Source organism: Heptranchias perlo, chromosome 13 (assembly GCF_035084215.1).
Source record: "Heptranchias perlo isolate sHepPer1 chromosome 13, sHepPer1.hap1, whole genome shotgun sequence".
Taxonomy (NCBI): Eukaryota; Metazoa; Chordata; class Chondrichthyes; order Hexanchiformes; family Hexanchidae; genus Heptranchias; species Heptranchias perlo.
Window position 1 is genome coordinate 64,785,123 of NC_090337.1, and position 19,175 is coordinate 64,804,297.

At 42.9% G+C, this 19,175-nt stretch overlaps 1 protein-coding gene across 4 annotated transcripts in view; it reads left to right on the plus strand.

The window, feature by feature from the left end:
- Nucleotides 1-5,357: 5,357 nt before the first annotated feature.
- wdr33 (WD repeat domain 33) overlaps nt 5,358-19,175 on the plus strand; it is a 102,298-nt gene continuing 88,480 nt past the window's right edge. For 3 of the 4 annotated variants that reach the window (XM_067995604.1, XM_067995603.1, XM_067995605.1), the window contains exons 1-2: nt 5,358-5,507; nt 16,800-17,028. In XM_067995604.1, the coding sequence (XP_067851705.1) occupies nt 16,825-17,028 (204 nt within the window). In that variant the 5' untranslated portion in view covers nt 5,358-5,507; nt 16,800-16,824. The remainder of the gene's footprint in view (nt 5,508-16,799; nt 17,029-19,175) is intronic. The other variant, XM_067995606.1, reaches the window with a different exon arrangement.

Consider the following 19,175-nt stretch of genomic DNA (forward strand, 5'->3'; position numbering starts at 1 on the left):
GTGGAAGCACAACAGTGCAAGGGGACGAATAGCACCCCCCTCCCCCCATGCTGAAAGGTCCATGATTCTATAGTTCTGATAAACTATTACCTTTCCCCACAATATCATCTCTTGTCTCTTAATTGATTTTTCATTCCAAATTACCTTTTGTTTTGTTGACTACTTCTTTCCAATAGGACCTCCAGAGCTTTGGAGTGAATTCCATTCCCAACAGATTAACCTATTCCCTCAATTTAACAATCAAATCTTCAGTTTTACTTTGTCCCCTCAGTTTAACCTGTATTCCTTGCTTTATCCTATCTCCTAGTTTAAAGACCATCCTTTTTACTTTTATCCTATTCCCTCATCTTAACCACAGTCCCCTCGGTTCAAACTCTGCCTCCTCGGTTCAGTAGGCCTATAAGGAGGTGTTGCTAGATTGGGTTATGAGTAATGAAATCGATCAGGTAAATGAGCTAAATGTGGGTGACGACAATATAAGGTTTAAGGTACAACTGGAAAGGGAGCAAGTCAGCACAAAAGTTAGAACAGATTGAATTAGGGCAGATTTTAGATAGATGAACGGGCTGGCTGAGTGATGTGGAAAGAGTAACGGTGGAATGTTTTAAAAAGAGATTGCAACGGTAAAGAAAAAATATATTCCATTAAAAAATACAGAAAATACAAGTACTTTCAAGATGCCATAGATAAATAGAAGCCAATTAAATTGAAGATGAAGGCTTATAGGGACTGTAACAATAATGAGAAACTAAAGGAGAATATGAGAAAATAAGAGGTTAAGAGTGGGATAAGGAAAGCTAAGAGAGAGTGAGGAAAAAAGATTCAAAAAACATCAAAAGGAACAGTATATCAGTAAAAAGAGATTTGTTAAAAGCAAGGTGGGACCCCTGAGAGGAGAGGGCCGTCGATTTGTGGATGTTGGCCAAAAAAATTGCGGAGGTATTTAATAAGTCCTTTCTATTGGTCTTTAGTAAAGAGAAAGATATCGGAGAGGAGATGAATCCTGAAGTGGGTGAGAATGAGATAAGCAACGTTATGATGGATAAAATACATTTTTTAGATAGGCTAAAGGAAGAAAAAGTGCCATAGCTTATTCCCTTTCCCCAATCTCAAGTGTTTATTCACTCCATACAGCATTTGCTGCTTGTCAGCCCAATTTCCTACGATGCCAATCCCAAATCTGCAAGCTTAAATAGTTTTGTTTTTGCCCTCCTTTGTAAATTGTGTATACTGCGAACAGCAATGGCCTTGGCACTGATCCCTCAGGCACTCTGTTACTTGCCTCTTCCATACTCGTGCATGTACAACTTCCCTTTTGTTTCCTCTGATTCATCCAATTTACAATGGACTTCGAACATTCCTCTCCATTCCATGCATTCCAACCATAGGGACTAATCTGTGTGGCACTGTGTCAAAAGCTTTACTAAAATGTAAATACACTAGCTGATCTCCCATGGCATAGCTCATAGCGAATCAGAGGATACACTGCTTATAGGAGTGTTTTCAACAAAATGTGATGGGGAAATTGTCACAGGAAGTAATTGTGACACAGGAAGTGTGTGCTGTGAACAAGACTTTTAATGCATTACTAATGGACCATCTGTGGCATTGCCCATGAAAAAGTGCATTGATGATGCCGTAGATACAGACATGGGGATCTGCAGCTTTTGAAGCTCTGTCCAGTGGAGGTGGTGTGCAGCTGCAGGCATAACTGTATGAAAAGTAGCTTTACATAGAATTTACAGGACAAAAATAGGCCGTTCGACCCAACTAGTCTATGCTGGTGTTTATACCGTACACGAACCTCCTCCCACTCTAATTACCCTTTCACATCCTGCCCGAATATTCCTCTATTCCCATCTCCCTCCTGTATGCATCAAGCCTCCCCTTAAATGCATAAATGCTATCTGCTACAACCACTCCATGCGGCAGCGAGTTCCACATTCTCACCACTCGCTGTAAAGAAATTCCTCCTAAATTCTGTATTTGATCTGTTAGTAGCTAACTTGTATTTAGGCTTTATATTGTGGAAGTCCTATTGAAATGCCACTTGGAGGCATAACCGAACCGTGATGCCCAAATAAGGAGTGTGCAACATACATAACAAATGTAATGTTTTGCTAATCAATTTCCCATGATGTTACACGTGGTAAGTCAGAGAATATGATCTCTCTCTTATCTGTATTTGTCATGATGTGGAGATGCCGGTGATGGACTGGGGTTGACAATTGTAAACAATTTTACAACACCAAGTTATAGTCCAGCAATTTTATTTTAAATTCACAAGCTTTCGGAGATTTTCTCCTTCCTCAGGCAAATGTTTCAAGATCTCCTTGAAGCCTACGCATTTATACATATTGAACAATAATACATGGTGTTTACAGACTGCCCCTGCAACTGCCCGTTGCCAAGGCAATCACCGTGTTCAGACAGAGAGGTGTTACCTGCAGAACCAGAGGCCATCCCCTATGGACAGGCCCTGCGAATACAGAGGGTCTGCTCAGACGAGGAGGAACGCGATGGACACCTACAGACGCTGAAAGACGCCCTAGTAAGAACGGGATATGACGCTCGACTCATCGATCGACAGTTCCGACGGGCCACAGCAAAAAATCGCATAGACCTCCTCAGGAGACTAACACGGGACGCAACCAACAGAGTACCCTTTGTCGTTCAGTACTTCCCCGGAGCGGAGAAACTACGCCATGTTCTCCGCAGCCTTCAACATGTCATCAATGAGGACAAACACCTCGCTATGGCCATCCCCACACCTCCACTACTCGCCTTTAAACAGCCACCCAACCTCAAACAGACCATCGTTCGCAGCAAACTACCTAGCTTTCAAGAGAACAGCGTCCACGACGCCACACAACCCTGCCACGGTAACCTCTGCAAGACATGCCAGATCATCGACACAGATACCACCATCACACGAGATGACACCACCCACCAGGTGCATGGTTCATACTCCTGTGACTCAGCCAACGTTGTCTACCTCATACGTTGCAGGAAAGGATGCCCCAGAGCATGGTACATTGGCGAGACCATGCAGACGCTGCGACAACGGATGAACGGACACCGCGCAACAATCGCCAAACAGGAGGGTTCCCTCCCAGTCGGGGAACACTTCAGCAGTCATGGACATTCATCCACCGACCTTCGGGTAAGCGTACTCCAAGGCGGCCTTCGAGACACACGACAACGCAAAATCGTCGAGCAGAAATTGATAGCCAAGTTCCGCACCCATGAGGACGGCCTCAACCGGGATCTTGGGTTCATGTCACGCTACACGTTACCCCACCAGCGAACAAATGTTATCTGTTTTTAATATAATGGGTCATTTGCTGGCTCTCTCTGCCTTCCGGATGTTTCTGCCTCTCTCTGTGTTTTTTTTTCTCTGTTTTTTTTTTCCCTGTTTGTTTTTTTGTTGAATGTGTATTCGGAGGTTCTGCAGGTAACACCTCTCTGTCTGAACACGGTGATTGCCTTGGCAACGGGCAGTTGCAGGGGCAGTCTGTAAACACCATGTATTATTGTTCAATATGTATAAATGCGTAGGCTTCAAGGAGATCTTGAAACATTTGCCTGAGGAAGGAGAAAATCTCCGAAAGCTTGTGAATTTAAAATAAAATTGCTGGACTATAACTTGGTGTTGTAAAATTGTTTACAATTATCTGTATTTGTGTTGCTGTTTCTCTTGCTGTCTTTCCCTTCTGCTTAAGGGTGGTATGGTGTGCTGTAGCCAGGAAAGACCAATGGCTGCAGGCTGCATTTGGGTTCAGGATTGTAGGAAAATTTGGTACTCGGTGGATGTCTTCTCATTCCCCCAGTCACTTGTGCATCACCTACCCCATTGCTCCAATCACATTCCCTACCCCTTCACCTTCCCACTAAGCTGAAGGTTTTAGATCACAAAACAAAATCTACAACAAATGTGTAATCAGTAGTAATTTTTCTCACACTTTCTCACACACACAGCCTATCTTAAAAAAAACAGCATGAATTTTACCTGAATAAAATTTTTAAAATGTGTCCTTTATCTTTTTACAACAAATGTTGACAAATAATTGACTAGAAATTGCTAGTATCTGGAGCTAAATATTTCATTGGTACAGTTGACGGAAAGCATCCTAAAATTAGTTAGATTGCACACTCCACAAATTCAGCTCACAGCTTTAGGAAGAAATATCAAGTCCAAGTCCACACTTTTGAAAGAGGCTGAGATCTGCAAGTAAAAACTCTAATGAAGGCATTTAAAGACACAAAAGACAAGTCAATAGATAAATCTAATCCTGTTATTGTGAAATATGTACTCGAAAAAAAATCTTTATTTTGTTTAAACTTTTATTTTGGCGGTTAGAAATTTCAGTTATTAAAAAAAGGGCAGCGAAAAACATCCAGAAAGCATTTTGAACGATTTGTGGCGGAAATCTACACGGCAGTTTATAATGGTTAAAAAGTTGTCACAGAAATATGACAACCAGAAAGTATGGTTCTGAATACAGGAAGTACATAAGATTTTTAAATAAGATATAGATAGATTGTGCAGCAATCTTTAAATGTTCATATGAGTTCTTTCTAATGCAGGTGATGATATCAACACAGACTCACCTGGCCACTATCCCCACTCCGAGTCCTCCTCACTCCTGTTACAAAGTGAAGAGACAGGAAGAGGGAATTAGAATGACAGAGAGAACGATCAAGAAAGGCAGGAAGTAAAGGAATGGGAAACGGGTATCAGAGAGGGAGAGAGTGAACACGAGTAATGGTGGAAAGAGGAAATGACCCAGGGAATGAGAGAGAAGTGAAAGAGAGAGAAGGAACTAGGGAATGAGAGAAAATGAAACATAACGAGAGATAATGATGTGGCGATGCCGGTGATGGACTGGGGTTGACAATTGTAAACAATTTTACAACACCAAGTTATAGTCCAGCAATTTTATTTTAAATTCACAAGCTTTCGGAGGCTTCCTCCTTCCTCCTTTCCACATCGTTCACCTGAGGAAGGAGGAAGCCTCCGAAAGCTTGTGAATTTAAAATAAAATTGCTGGACTATAACTTGGTGTTGTAAAATTGTTTACGAGAGATAATGAGATGGAGAAGGAAGAATACAAGAGTTCAAGTAGTTGGAAGCAAAGCATGTTAACAGCAACATTAATGGGCTAGTTTTAAAGATTAGTTGTGGCGAGGATACAGTAAGGATTACGGTATATTTACACCGTGTGCTTTTTGGGTGCGAAGCTTTAAAAAGTCGAGCACTTCCGCTTTGAACAAAACTCGGCAACGTGAGCGGTGCGCACGCGCACTGGAGAAGAGACGCGCGCGCGCGTTGGAGGAGGGTGACGTGGCGGGTCCGCGCACGCACTGGGCGCGTTGGCGTCAGTTCCGGCGCCGGGGGTGTTTGTGGAAGATGGCGGCAGTAAGGAGACCCGCGGCCTGAGGGGAACGAAACTGCGGGAGAGAAGCGGCACTGGAGCGAAATCAAGCCGAGCAAGGCCGCACTGTTGGTAAGTGAGAGTCCCGCAGCTCGCACCGCCCTGCCCGCCCTCCTCAGGCACGCACGCTCCCCGGGCGGAGTGGCGCAGTGCTATCCGGCCGCCGCCATTTTGCGCACGGAAAGGCAGGCCGGGCCCCGGGGGGAGGGGAAGGGGAAGGCAGGCCAGGCCCCGGGGGGAGGGGAAGGCAGGCCGGCCGGGCCCCGGGGGGAGGGGAAGGGGAAGGCAGGCCAGGCCCCGGGGGGAGGGGAAGGCAGGCCGGCCGGGCCCCGGGGGGAGGGGAAGGGGAAGGCAGGCCAGGCCCCGGGGGGAGGGGAAGGGGAAGGCAGGCCGGCCGGGCCCCGGGGGGAGGGGAAGGCAGGCCGGCCGGGCCCCGGGGAGGGACTCGTTTCCGAGGAGATAGAGACAGAGGCCTTAGGCTTCGAAAGGACTCTAGTCAACCCAGATGTAGAGTATGATGTCCAGCTTAGGGCCTGGAGGTGAGGGGAAGGGGCCTGGTAGGAAAAAGGACCAGGAGCGCAGGCTGCCAGATTTTGTGTCAGTTTTAATCTGCCCCGTGTTCAGTGGGGTTGCGAGGTGGCACCTTATGATAAATTGCACACCTGACACTTGCGTGAAATTGGCAGCTGAGTAGGCGACATAGAGAAGATATTTCCACTTGTGGGGGAGTCCGAAACTAGAGACCATAAATATGGAAAAGTCACTAATAAATCCAATAAGGAATTCAGGAGAAATTTCTTTACCCAGAGAGTGGTTAGAATGTGGAACTTCCTACCACAAGAAGTAGTTGAGGTGAATATCATAGATGCCTTTAAGAGGCAGCTAGATAAGAACACAAGGGAGAAAGGAATAGAAGGACATGAAAGGGTGAGATGAAGTAGAGTGGAAGCAGGTTCACGTGGAGCTTAAACACCGGCATACACCAGGTGGGTTGAGTGGCCTGTTTCTGTGCTGTGGTTTGTATGTCAATCTGATTTTGGGGGAGGAAGAGGGGAGAGATTTTGAAAATCCTTTTAGTTGGGATTAAATGTGACAACAGCTTACATTTATAACACTTTAATAGTGTAGAAAAATGTCCCAAAGTACTTTGCAGAGGAGATAAGGAGCCGACACTGACTTTAGAGGAAGGTTAAGAGAGATGATTGAAAGCTTGATCAGAAATGTGTTTAAAGGTGTGAGGAAAACAGGATTTTGGAGGATGGCGTTCTAAGGGTCAAGGTGGCTCTGACCTCTGGAAGGTGGTAGATGATGGGCAGGTGGTTAGAGGACTGGGGGATGAGAGAGATGATGGAAAAGATTGCAGAGGTTGGTGTGGCTAAACCATGGACGGATTTGTCAATGAAGATTTGAAATTCAGTCTGTTGGGGGATGGAAACCAGTGTAGGTCAGCAAGGATAGGCGGGCAGGGCAGGATGCAAGCAGCGCAGTTTGAAGTTGATGGAGGGCAGAGGCTGGTAAGAATGGCATTGGATGAATTAAGTCCAGAGGTAACAAGGATGTGGATAAGAAGTTCAATGGCAGTGGGGCCTAAGATAGGGGCAGAGGCGAGCAGTGTTTTGGAGGTGGAAGTAAGTGCTTTTGCGTGGATAGGGTATGGAGTTTGAAGTTCAGCTGCTCTGGGCTGGGTTGAACAGAATGTTGACATTGCCCACAGACTGGCTCAGCTAGAGTGAACAGCCAGGGAGGGGGCTGGAGTTGATGGCAAGGATGTGGAGTATTTTTTTGAAAAACAGTGACGTCTGTCTTCCCAATGTTCAATTGGAGGAAGTTCTGGCTGATACATAACTTAGGCAGGCCCCTGGCAGTATGGAGTTCGTTGTGGCGTTGAGGAAAGCAGTGGAGAGGAAAAACTAGGTGTCATGCACATGGAATCTAACCCTGTGTCAGATTGGGACTCCAGAGGTGATGGTGCGGATGGGAGGAAAAGCCATTGCTGTAGATGCATCAGCTGATTTGGGCAGGTAGGAGTGGAATCACGCGAGGGCGGTCCCACTGACTTTAGATATTACTGCATTCGCACATCTTGGGAAAACCCTTGAATAATCAGTTCTGGACGATGCACACATTTGCAATTAAAGAGAAGAAAACTACAAAATTCTCCAGATATCTCGAGTGGGAGATGTGGTTCCACTTAAGATGGCAAGATGTGATAGACTTTATATCGTACTAATATTTGTAAACATTTATTTATCTCAACCGTAGTTGTCATTGTTTTCTATTTCAAATGAGCACTGAAAATTCTGTGTAACAACTTCAAGGAATTTTTTTCAATAAAACAAAGCATTTCTTAACTGACTATGACGGATGTAGCAGACGCTATATTCTGCAGTTTTTACTGATTTTTTTTTATGGTCTGAAGATTGACAGTTGCCAACTTGCGCGGGTTCCCAAAATCTCCCAATTGTTTTTTGAGTCTCTGATCTACATACAATTTACAACACAGAAACAAGCCATTTGGCCCAACTGGTCCATGTTTATGCTTCATACGAGCCTCCACGCACCCTACTTCATCTCACCCTATGACCATAACCTTCTAATCGTTTCTCCTTCATGTACTTGTCTAGCTTCCCCTTAAATGCATCTATGCTATTTGCCTCAACTACTCTTATGTAGTGGCAAGTTCCACATTCTAACCAATCTCTGGGTAAAGATGTTTCTCCTGAATTCCTTATTGGATTTATTAGTGACTATCTTATATTTATGGCCCCTAGCTTTGGACTTCCCGCTAGTGGAAACATCTCTACGTCTACTCTATCAAACCCCAACATAATTTTAAAGATCTCCTGTTAGGTCACCCCATCGGCCTTCTCTTTTCTGGAGAGAAGAGCCCCAGCCTGTTCAGTCTTTCCTGATCATTCTAACCTCTCAGTTCTGGTATCATTCTTGTAAATCTTTTTTGTCCCTTCTCCAGTGCTTCGACATTCTTTTTGTAATATGGAGACCTGACAGTGAAATGTGGTCTAACCAAGGTTCCATACAAGTTTAACGTAACCTCTCTGCTTTTGAATTCTATTCCTCTAGAAATGAGCCCCAGTGCTTGTTTGCACTTTTTATGGCTTTGTTAACCAGCATTGCTACTTTTAATGATTTGTGAACCTGTACCCCATGATCCCTTTGCTCCTCTACCCCATGATTAAGACTCTAATTATCCAAGGAGTATGTGGCCTCCTTATTCTTCCTATCAAAATGCACCACCTAACATATCTATATTGAAAATCATTTGCCATTTACATGCGCATTCTGCGAGTTTATTAACGTCGTCTTGTGTTTTGAAATTTAATTCCTGAGTTCAAATTGTTGATGTAAATGGTGAACAGCAGTGGTCCCAGCACCGATCCCTGTGGCACACCGCTTCCCACCTTCTGCCAGTCTGAGTAACTACCATCAACCCCTACTCTCTGATTTCTGTTTTGTAACCAGCTTGCTATCCTGCTACTTGTTCTGTATGTTTAATTCCATGTAGAAATTACTTCTGGTGTAATCTGTAGTATTTTTGTGTCCCATGCATTGTCAAACAACTTATGTCATCATTGTTTTTGCTCTCCCTAGCTTTACTGTTCCGTCCGGTTCCCCATTCCCCTGCTGAAATTTGGTGTTCCTTTTTCAGTGGCCTCATCTTCACGCTTTTCCTACGGTCTTTGCATCTCAACTGGTTGTTGGTTTTAATCTGATTTGATTCTGCTAATCTTGTTAGTTGAATCCTCTAATTACCATTTGGAGATTACTTAACTCAAAGTTAAAATATTAAATTTAGCCCACAGAATAAAATCAATCTCTGTCATAGATTTTATTTATTGATTGAGACTACAACAAAATCTGTGGTACTGTCTTACCTGTCACGTTCCATGGATTTAACTTGTCCATGTGAGCACACCCCCAACGCCATACAAGTGGTTACCAGAGGCCAATTGCTGTGCTCAATACTTGCTCTGCGCCAACTGGCTGGAAAAAATGACCCCAAGGCCAGAAATTCCACCTGTTAAGATAGAAAATAAATAAAGCACCAAAGTAGGGCGGGTCCCATCTGCATTATTTCATCTTGATCCTTTTAGCCTTTCCCCCTCCCCAACCCAAATTGTACATGTGCCCAGGAGGCTATCTTCAGTAAAAGTGTAGCTTCAGGTTGTCTTACCTCGGTGACTAACAGTGGTTAGCAAGACTGACCCAAACATCTGTGTGACTTGCACTCAATAATTGACTGCCGGTTATTTTGAGTCCTGCAGTCCAAATACTTCTTTCTTGGTGCAGTATTGAAATAATCTTATTTTTGCAGTTTAGATGCTGCTTATTTACTGTAAAAGGCTGGGCTCATTGAGATTCTGCCATATCACTGCCCCCAATCATTTCCAAAATTTTGCTTATTAAACTATTCTGCAAAGCAGAAGAGTAAATTGATTCATTTTGCTTGTGGGTAAATTTCAAATTTATCAGTTAATGCACCTGAATTATTCAATATATTTATGTGCTGACAATCGGCAACTACTGTGATACTTCAGATATCCAGATACCTTGGTACTGGAAGGGCATCTGCAACTCTGAAATGATTGGTGACTCTAAGTCTACCTATATAACACAAATAATGAAAGCATATCTTAAAAAAAATATTTTTTCTAAAAATGAAAAGAGTTGCATTTGTATTTCACATCTTCAGGATATCCCAAAATGCTTCATAGCCAATGAGTTACTTTTGAAGTGTTTTTAAGCACATGTGGCAGCGAATTTATGCACAGCATGGTCCCACAAACGGCAAATTAAATAACTTGTGTTGTGATATTGGTTGAGGGATAAATGGCGGCCAGGGCACTGGAATACTCGCCTGTATTTCCTTGAATAGTACCAATGGATCTTCTATTCTACCTGAACAGGCACATGGGGCTTTGGTTTCTTGTCAGTGTGTTGCCTTAGCATGCCGGATTAGATTACATGCTCAAATACTTTAGTAAGACTTGAATCCACAACCTTATGATTCAGGCAAGAGTGTTACCAACTGAACCAGGCTAACACTAAACACAAATATAACATTTCAAATAGAGTGAATGTCCAAACTCAATATTGGAAATAATGCACCAAGCACCGCAAAATACAGTGCTGTTTTTAAATAAAAGCTTATGAGGGCTGAATAAGATGGTGTTTGAAACACAGTGGTATTATGTAAATCTGAGGTTTACAATAGTAGTTTGAGAAATTGCTGTTTCCCATTGGGAACTTTGCAGTAGATGCTTTTTTACGAAAGAAAGAGCTTTTATTTTAATGGCGCCTTTCACACCTGTCAGACATCCTAAAGCGTTTGGCAACCAATGGAGTGCTTTTGAAGTGTAATTACCTTTGTAATGTAGGGAAATGCAACAGCCAATTTGCGTACAGCAAGGTCTCGCAAACAGCAGTGAGATAAACGACCAGATAATCTGTGTGTCGAGTTGATTGAGGAATAAATGTTGGCCAGGATACCAATCGAACTCCCTTGCTGTTCTTCGAATTGTGCCTTGAGAACTTTTACATCAAGATCAACGTCTCATCTGAAAGATGCTTCTCTGACAATGCAGCACTCCCTTAGTACTGCACTGAAGTGTCGGCTTAGATTAAGTGCTCAAGTCTCCACTGTGGGAATTGAACTCACAACATAGAATGTAAAGTATGGAAACAGACTGTAAAGCATGGAAACAGACTGTTCAGCCCTACTGGTCCATGCCGGTGTTTATGCACAAGATGCTCCTCCCACCCTTCTTCATCTAACCCTATCAGCATAACCTTCTATTCCTTTCTCCCTCATGTGTTTATCTAGCTTCCCCTTAAATGCATCAATGCTATTCGCCTTAACTACTCCTTGTGGTAGCGAGTTCCACATTCTAACCACTCTCTGGGTAAAGAAGTTTCTCCTGAATTCCCTATTGATTTATTAGTTATTTTATATTTATGACCCATAGTTTTGTTCTTCCTCACAAGTGGAAACATCTTGTCTATGTCGAACCTATCTCGGGCAAGGGTGCTGTCATTGAGTCAGACATTTTTAAATAGAAACTTGTGGGAAATTCCAGCAAGTTGGTTAAAACATAACAGCCGCATAAGAATGAGAAAACATTCCATGGAATGTCCTCTTGTAATTGTGTTGTGTATGTTCAAAGACTTTGCTGCATATTTGGACCTTGTTCTGTTTACTTGTTACTAGTGATGAAACCTGTCTGTCTAAGGGATCACATATTAATATGCCAAGGCCATTAACCCAATAGGCCCGTATGTGTCTTCACAACATATCAGGTTCCTAATTTTTGGGATTAACTCAAGCTCCTATCGGACAGAAAAATCTAGAGGTGTTTGTTTCAGTAACGAAAGCAAACTAAAAATGGAAAACCCTAAAAATGACATGTAGTGTGGTGAAAAACTTCCAACATGAAGGCAACAGAGCACAGCTCAATGGTACTTGTTCAAAGGCAGTGAATTACGTTCCATATGGATCTTTCCTTCGGCTCAACCAGTCACGAGTTTTCACCATCAGAAATTTGAATAGGGTGGAAGGCAAGCTTCAGGCCAGCAGCTCTTAGCTGTTTAGGTTGTGCAGGAAGCATTTTGTGAGCAGTGTGGAAGAGCACAGTACTGCCAGCTGGGAAGGGTGCAGCCAACAACGGCAGGAGAGGGACAGGTGGGAAATTCGAGATGTTATTTCAGCAGTCTGGACCAAAACACTGGGATTCAGCTATATAATTCCGCATTTGGTGCTAGTGAAAAAATAAGTAAACACCAAAAGCAAACCCTCACAACACGCGGTAGCTATTTCTGTTTCCAATATGCCCGAGACCGGTTCTGACAGTTTATTTTAGCAAAGTTACAATACAGACAGCGAAGCGTTGCATTAAATGAATCTTTCAGATTGCAGATGTAGTTATAACATTATCACTGTCTCTACTTTATGCATAAAGAATTACAATCTGCCAGCAGCAGTTTGAAATGACTGAGAAGTTACCACAGCACAGCGAGGATTAAGTACTGCTCTGATTGTTGGTGCATAAAAAGCTTTTGCCTGGGAGGGAATTGGGGGCCTACAAAAGGAAGCACTTGGCTAAGAGATTACATAAAATTAGGTAGAATGTACAGCACAGAAACAGGCCATTCGGCCCAACTGGTCTATGCTGGTGTTTATGTTCCACATGAGCCTCCTCCCACCCTTCTTCATCTAAACCCATCAACATATCCTTTTCCTTTCTCCCTCATATGTTTATCTAGCTTCCCCTTAAATGCATCTATGCTATTCGCCTCAACTGCTCCTGGTGCTAGTGAGTTCCACATTCTAACCATTCTCTGGGTAAAGAAGTTTCTTCTGAATTCCCTATTGATTTATTAGCGACTATCTTATATTTATGACCTCTAGTTCCGGTCTCCCCCCGCAAGTCAAAACATCTTCTCTATGTCTACCCTATCGAACCTTCTCATAATCTTTAAGACCTCTATCAAGTCACCCGTCAGCCTTCCCTTTTCTAGAGAAAAGAGCCCCAGCATGTTAAAACTTTCCTGATAGATATAACCTCTCAGTTCTGGTATCATCCTAGTAAATCTTTTTTGCACCTTCTCCGGTGCCTTTATATCCTTTTTTATAACCTGGAGACCAGAACTTCCAAGTGTGGTCTAACCAAGGTTCCACACAAGTTTAACATAACTTCACGCTTTTCAATTCTATCCCTCTAGAATGACCCCCAGTGCTTGGTTTGCTTTTTTTATGACCTTAGTAACCTGCGTCACTACTTTTTAATGATTTGTGTACCTGTACCCCCTGACCGTTCTGCTTCCCTATCCCATTTTGACTGCTATTTTCCATGGAGTATGTGGCCTCCTTACTCTTCCAACCAAAATGTACCACCTCACTTAGCTTTATTGAAATTCATTTGCCAATTACACGACAATTCTGCAAGTTTATTAATGTCTTCCTGTATTTTGTCACAGTCCTCCTCAGTATTTTCACTAGTTGATTTCCCATGACGTTGCACATGGGTTGGCAAGACCAAGTATAGTCTTCAGGTGAAGCAGGGTTAGAGGGCGGAGCCAGCTGTGCCTGAACCTGTCGACATGCCTTTTACATACTTCCATTCTGTCGCAGGAGAACTTGGGGTGGGGGGTTCAGCAGATTGTGGTGCCCCTCCACCCCCATAGATGAGATCAGCAAACTCAGCAGGGAATGGAGATTAACCACGGGCCTTCCTGGTGTGCATGGGTCAGTTTTACATTAGGTAATTCATTTAAGTTTTAAACTGTCAGGAGTCTTAAAAAAAAAAAAAGTTGTTTGAAAATTTCTGATTCAGAAAATTACATGATTCTTATGCAAAACATGGAACACTTCTATTCGCAACCCCTCAAATAATGAAGCAGTCCGAGCCCACATGCAGCAAGACCTGGACAACATCCAGGCTTGGGCTCACAAGTGCCAGGCAATGACCATCTCCAACAAGAGACAGTCCAACCACCTCCCCTTGACATTCAACGGCATTACCATCGCCGAATCCCCCACCATCAACATCCTGGGGGGGGGGGGTCACCATTGACCCGAAACTTAACTGGACCAGCCATATAAATACTGTGACTACAAGAGCAGGTCAGAGGCTGGGTATTCTGTGGCGAGTGACTCACCTCCTGACTCCCCAAAGCCTTTCCACCATCTACAAGGCACAAGTCAGGAGTGTGGTGAAATACTCTCCACTTGCCTGGATGAGTGCAGCTCCAACAATACTCAAGAAGCTTAACACCATCCAGGACAAAGCAGCCCGCTTGATTGGCACCCCATCCACCACCCTAAACATTCACTCCCTTCACTATCGGCGCACAGTGGCTGCAGTGTGTACCATTCACAGGATGCACTGCAGCAACTCGCCAAGGCTTCTTCGACAGCACCTCCCAAACCCGCGACCTCTACCATCTAGAAGGACAAGAGCAGCAGGTACATGGGAACAACACCACCTGCACGTTCCCCTCCAAGTCACACACCATCCCGACTTGGAAATATATCGCAGTTCCTTCATCGTCGCTGGGTCAAAATCCTGGAACTCCCTTCCCAACAGCACTGTGGGAGAACCTTCACCACACGGACTGCAGCGGTTCAAGAAGGCGGCTCACCACCATCTTCTCAAGGGCAATTAGGGATGGGCAATAAATGCCGGCCTCGCTAGCGACGCCCACATCCCATGAACGAATTTTAAAAAACTTACTGTAGAATAGAGCCAGAATTATTGCTAGGAAGTTGTATCCTGTTTAATTTTGATTTCCTGTTCCCACTTCATCCTAGTGGGTTGAATTCCAGTTGATACCAGGTCTGGAACAAACATGTTTAATACTGGGAAAGTTCTTAATGGATTGAGCTTGTTTTAGGATTTGAAAAAAGAAATATGGTACTCCAATCATTAGGTCTGCCATTGTCCTCAAGTTCAGCTATAACTCTGATTGCTTTAGCTAGCAGAGGATCATCCCACCAGTTTAGACTGATTTGAATCTAGGATCCATTTCCCCATCTGAGATAGGACATGGTCATCCCACCAGTCAGCACCAGGCTTTATTTCTTGGTTGTTACGCTGCCCTAATTCTCAGTCCTTTTGAACATTTATCTATTCTATGAACTTTAACTTTCCCAGCTACTCTTGGTTTGTTGAATGCCTTTTAAAAATCCAAGTAAACTACTTTTACTGAGTTACCTTGCCCACTAGCTTAGTAACCCTCAAAGAATTCCAGTAAGACATGATCATTTATTACATCTAAAACCTGTGTTCTTTGAATGCTGACTTACAGCATGCATAGAATTCTCTCGAGCATTTTTCCCACTATGGATGTTAGGCTAACAGGCCTGTAATTACATGGTTTGTGACTCATTTTGTTTTTGAATATTGGAATTGCATTTGCCATCCTCCACTCTTCAGGTACTATTGAGCTCACTCATTCTTGACTGACCCTGATAAACACGCATATAAAAATTTAGTTACTCTATGGAAATAGAATCATGTTCCTTAAAAGAGCTGTGATATTTGTGTTATGCTACACAACATAAGAAATAGGAGTAGGCCATACAGCCCTTAAACCTGCACCGCCATTCAATAAGATCATAGCTGATCTTCAACCTTGACTCCACTTTCCCGCCCTATCCCCATATCCCTTGATTCCCTTAGTGTCCAAAAATCTATCAATCTCTGTCTTGAATATACTCAACGACTGAGTGTCCACATCCCTCTGAGGTAGAGAATTCCAAAGAATCCCAACCCTCTGAGTGAAGAAATTTTTCCTCATCTCGGTCCTAAATGGCCGACCCCTTATCCTGAGACTGACCCCTGGTTCTACACACTCTAGCCAGAGGAAACAGCCTCTCAGCATCTACCCTGTAAAGCCCTCTAAGAATTTTATACGTTTGAATGAGATCACCTCTCATTCTTCCATTCTCCAGACAGTATAGGCCCATTCTACTCAATCTCTCCTCATGGGACAACCCTCTTATCCCAGGAATCAATCCAGTGAACCTTTGTTGCATCCCCTCTAAGACAAGTATATCTTTCCTTAGGTAAGGAGACCAAAACTGTACACAATACTCCAGGTGCGGTCTCACCAGAGCCCTATACAATTGCAGCAAGACCTCCTTAGTCTTATTCTCCAATCCTCTTGCCAGAAAGGCTAACATGCCATTTGCCTTCCTGATTGCTTACTGTACCTGCATGTTAACTTTCTGTGATTAGTGTACAAGGACACCCAAATTCCTCTGCATACCAACATTTCTTAGTCTCTCACTTTTTAAAACTTTCTGCTTTTCTATTCTTTCTACCAAAGTGGATACTTCCATATTTCCCCACATTATACTCCATCTCCCACCTTCTCGCCTGCTCACTTAACTGGTCTATATCCCTTTGCAGTACAGCCGTGCTTAAGCCAGGTGGTATACAATTGAAGTACTCTTTACTGGTATAGTGTTGAAGATTAATGCACAGCAACGAGAGGCAGTTCCTAATGGGCATTCAAGTACTTTTTTTCAATATCCACTGAAGTCTGAGATATAAACTTCATGTTGTCCAGTAATGATTGTTTCTGCTTATGAGGCTGACTGCAACCTTTGACTTTGAGTTGTGCAGTTGGTTTCATGTGTGGAATTAGAAATCTTGTTTGCTGACCTGATGCATCATCTGTGATCAGTTTGAAACAGAAAAATGTTACTAAAAGTCGGTAGTTGCTGGATTGAGAGTGGGGAAGGGGCAATAGAAGAAATTCTAACATTAGTTAGTTGTGCAAAAAAGTTAGTATTTGAACAGTACAAAATTGCAACTGACTTTTCTTTTGGATTTTTTTTTACAGGTTTGTTAAAAGAATTTTTATCACCATGGCTTTGGAAATAACCTCACCGCCTCGGTTTTTTCACATGCCGAGGTTCCAGCACCAAGGACCAAGGCACACCTTTTACAAGCGGCCAGATTTTGCCCAGCAGCAAGCTATGCAGCAACTGACCTTTGATGGCAAACGCATGAGAAAGGCTGTGAACAGGAAGACGATCGATTATAATCCATCTGTTATTAAGTTCTTAGAGGTGAGATGAGAGTAACAGTGAGACCGGAAGTGCACTGTTAAGGATGAGCTTGTGTTGGAGTGTGCTGCACTCCATGCTAAGTGAGGTTTGGAACTATTTCAATGATTCTGTTTTTTTATTTCTCACATCCTTAGAGTGAGATTCACTTGGTGAAATGTGTCACTCCTACACTCTTGGATACACTTTCTTTAAGATGGTAGATATACAACTCTTGTGAATGGTTTTGTGACACCCAGTAAATGGTCCAATAAACTATTGCTGTTGTGTACAATAAATTAAGCACATTTTACATCTGAAGGTACTTAGGTGAAAACCTTGAATTTTTTTGTATGATTCACACACTGCAGTGCTTTTGAGAGTGGACTCTTGTGGTCGATGGTATGCGATCACATTTCAACCATCTGGTGTGTTTTGCTGTGTGTGTACAGTAAACTGGCCTTGAATAAATACAATTTTAATGTGACAGGGAGCAGGCCATGCAGTTGCAGAGGGACATATATAAGCTGCAAGATGCATGCATTAATATAGATTTTAAAAGGGAGCAGCATTATTGCTTGATTTATGGGCTTGAGACAACTCAGTTTTGCCAACACGTTCCAGCCTGTCAAACACAAGTTATGACCCAGCATATTCCTTACCTTCTGCCCTATCAGCGACCTGAATTGATGCAGTGCTGTTCTGAAATCACCCAGTCAGTGCTATTGAGGAATTGTGTTCTTATGCCACTCGAGACAGTACTACCTGCCTGGAGCTGAATTTTGAAGTGATTGGCACTTAGGAAAATAAAGGCTCTCAATCACTGCTGCATCCGCAATCTGTAGGTGATTTTGGCTAACAATACCCTGGTGAGTTTGATAACTAAAATGGCAGGATTCCAGGAAGCTGTGGAAATAATTTGAAAAATTGAAATTTTGGTTTTTGTAATTTTTTTTCTGCTTCGAGTTAAAAGCTCTTCCTCCTAGGTTTGCTGTCTGCTTCAATTGCAATATTTCGAAAACAAATCCCAATGGTAATATTTGCTCTGGAAGTGTCTTTTATCTATAGGCACAAGCTAAAGAAGCTTATAGATTGCTATGGAAATTCCATTTACTGTTTTTGCCACTTAGAAAAACAAATCACACGTGGGGATTAATATTGACACTCAGCTGTGATCTGTGTTCCTGTTTCTCGCCTGCGACAAAACCAGAATTAGTGGTGAGCTAGTGTAACGATGGTAGAATCACAGCAGTAGCGATAAACATTGCTCCTTACAGCTGTGGATCACTAACCTGCAGAGCTAGTAGCAGATAAATTATTTGTTTTTCTTAGTCTAGATAGGAAGAAAAAGCTGCAAATGATACAGAAATAGAAAATGTTGGAAATGAACAGCAAGTCTGTTTTTTTAAAGAAAAGGCAGGCTGGCGCTTCAGGTTGAGACCTTTGTCAGTGGAAAAAAAAATGCTGCTCTGGTGTGCTCTTTCATCGCTACTCAGCTTACCCAGTTCAGTTCTTTTTTTCTGCCAGTGCTAGCTTGGTTTCTGCAATTTTGCTTCAGTTGTGTTGACTTCTAAAATCCTGTCTAGCTGAGCAATTTATGCCACCACATTGCCACCATTTGTTATAATTCTGGGTTTCTCAGAAAATGGTTTTCTTCCTCTGGGTTTCTGGCATTTCCCATAAGCAAACCTTATCCCCTACCATCTGAAAATTGTACATTTTTGTAGATTTACGTGAACTAAAGATTTACGTGAACTAAAGATTTATGAATTATCCTCCCTATATTAGATACTAGATTCAATACCATCTCATACACACTACTGCACTTCATTCCCATTGGCAGTTATTAAGCTCAGACCACCTTTACAAAGCACAACAGTTACTGAGCTGCCAGGTTGGCTGAGTTGGTAACACTTCATCTGCAGCTCAGAAGGTTATGACTTTGAGCTCCACCCCAGGATTTGAGTGTACAATTTGGGCTGTTTCTCAAGAGCAGTACTCTGAAGTGCAGCATTGTGTGAGGTCCCCTTCTTTTGGATAAGATGTTAAACTGAAGTCCAATCTACCTGTTCAGTTGGATATTAAAGATCCAGTGGAATTATTGAAAGAAGAGCTGGGATTTCTCTTGGTGTCCTGGCCAACATTTCGCACTCAACCATTGTCACCAAGAT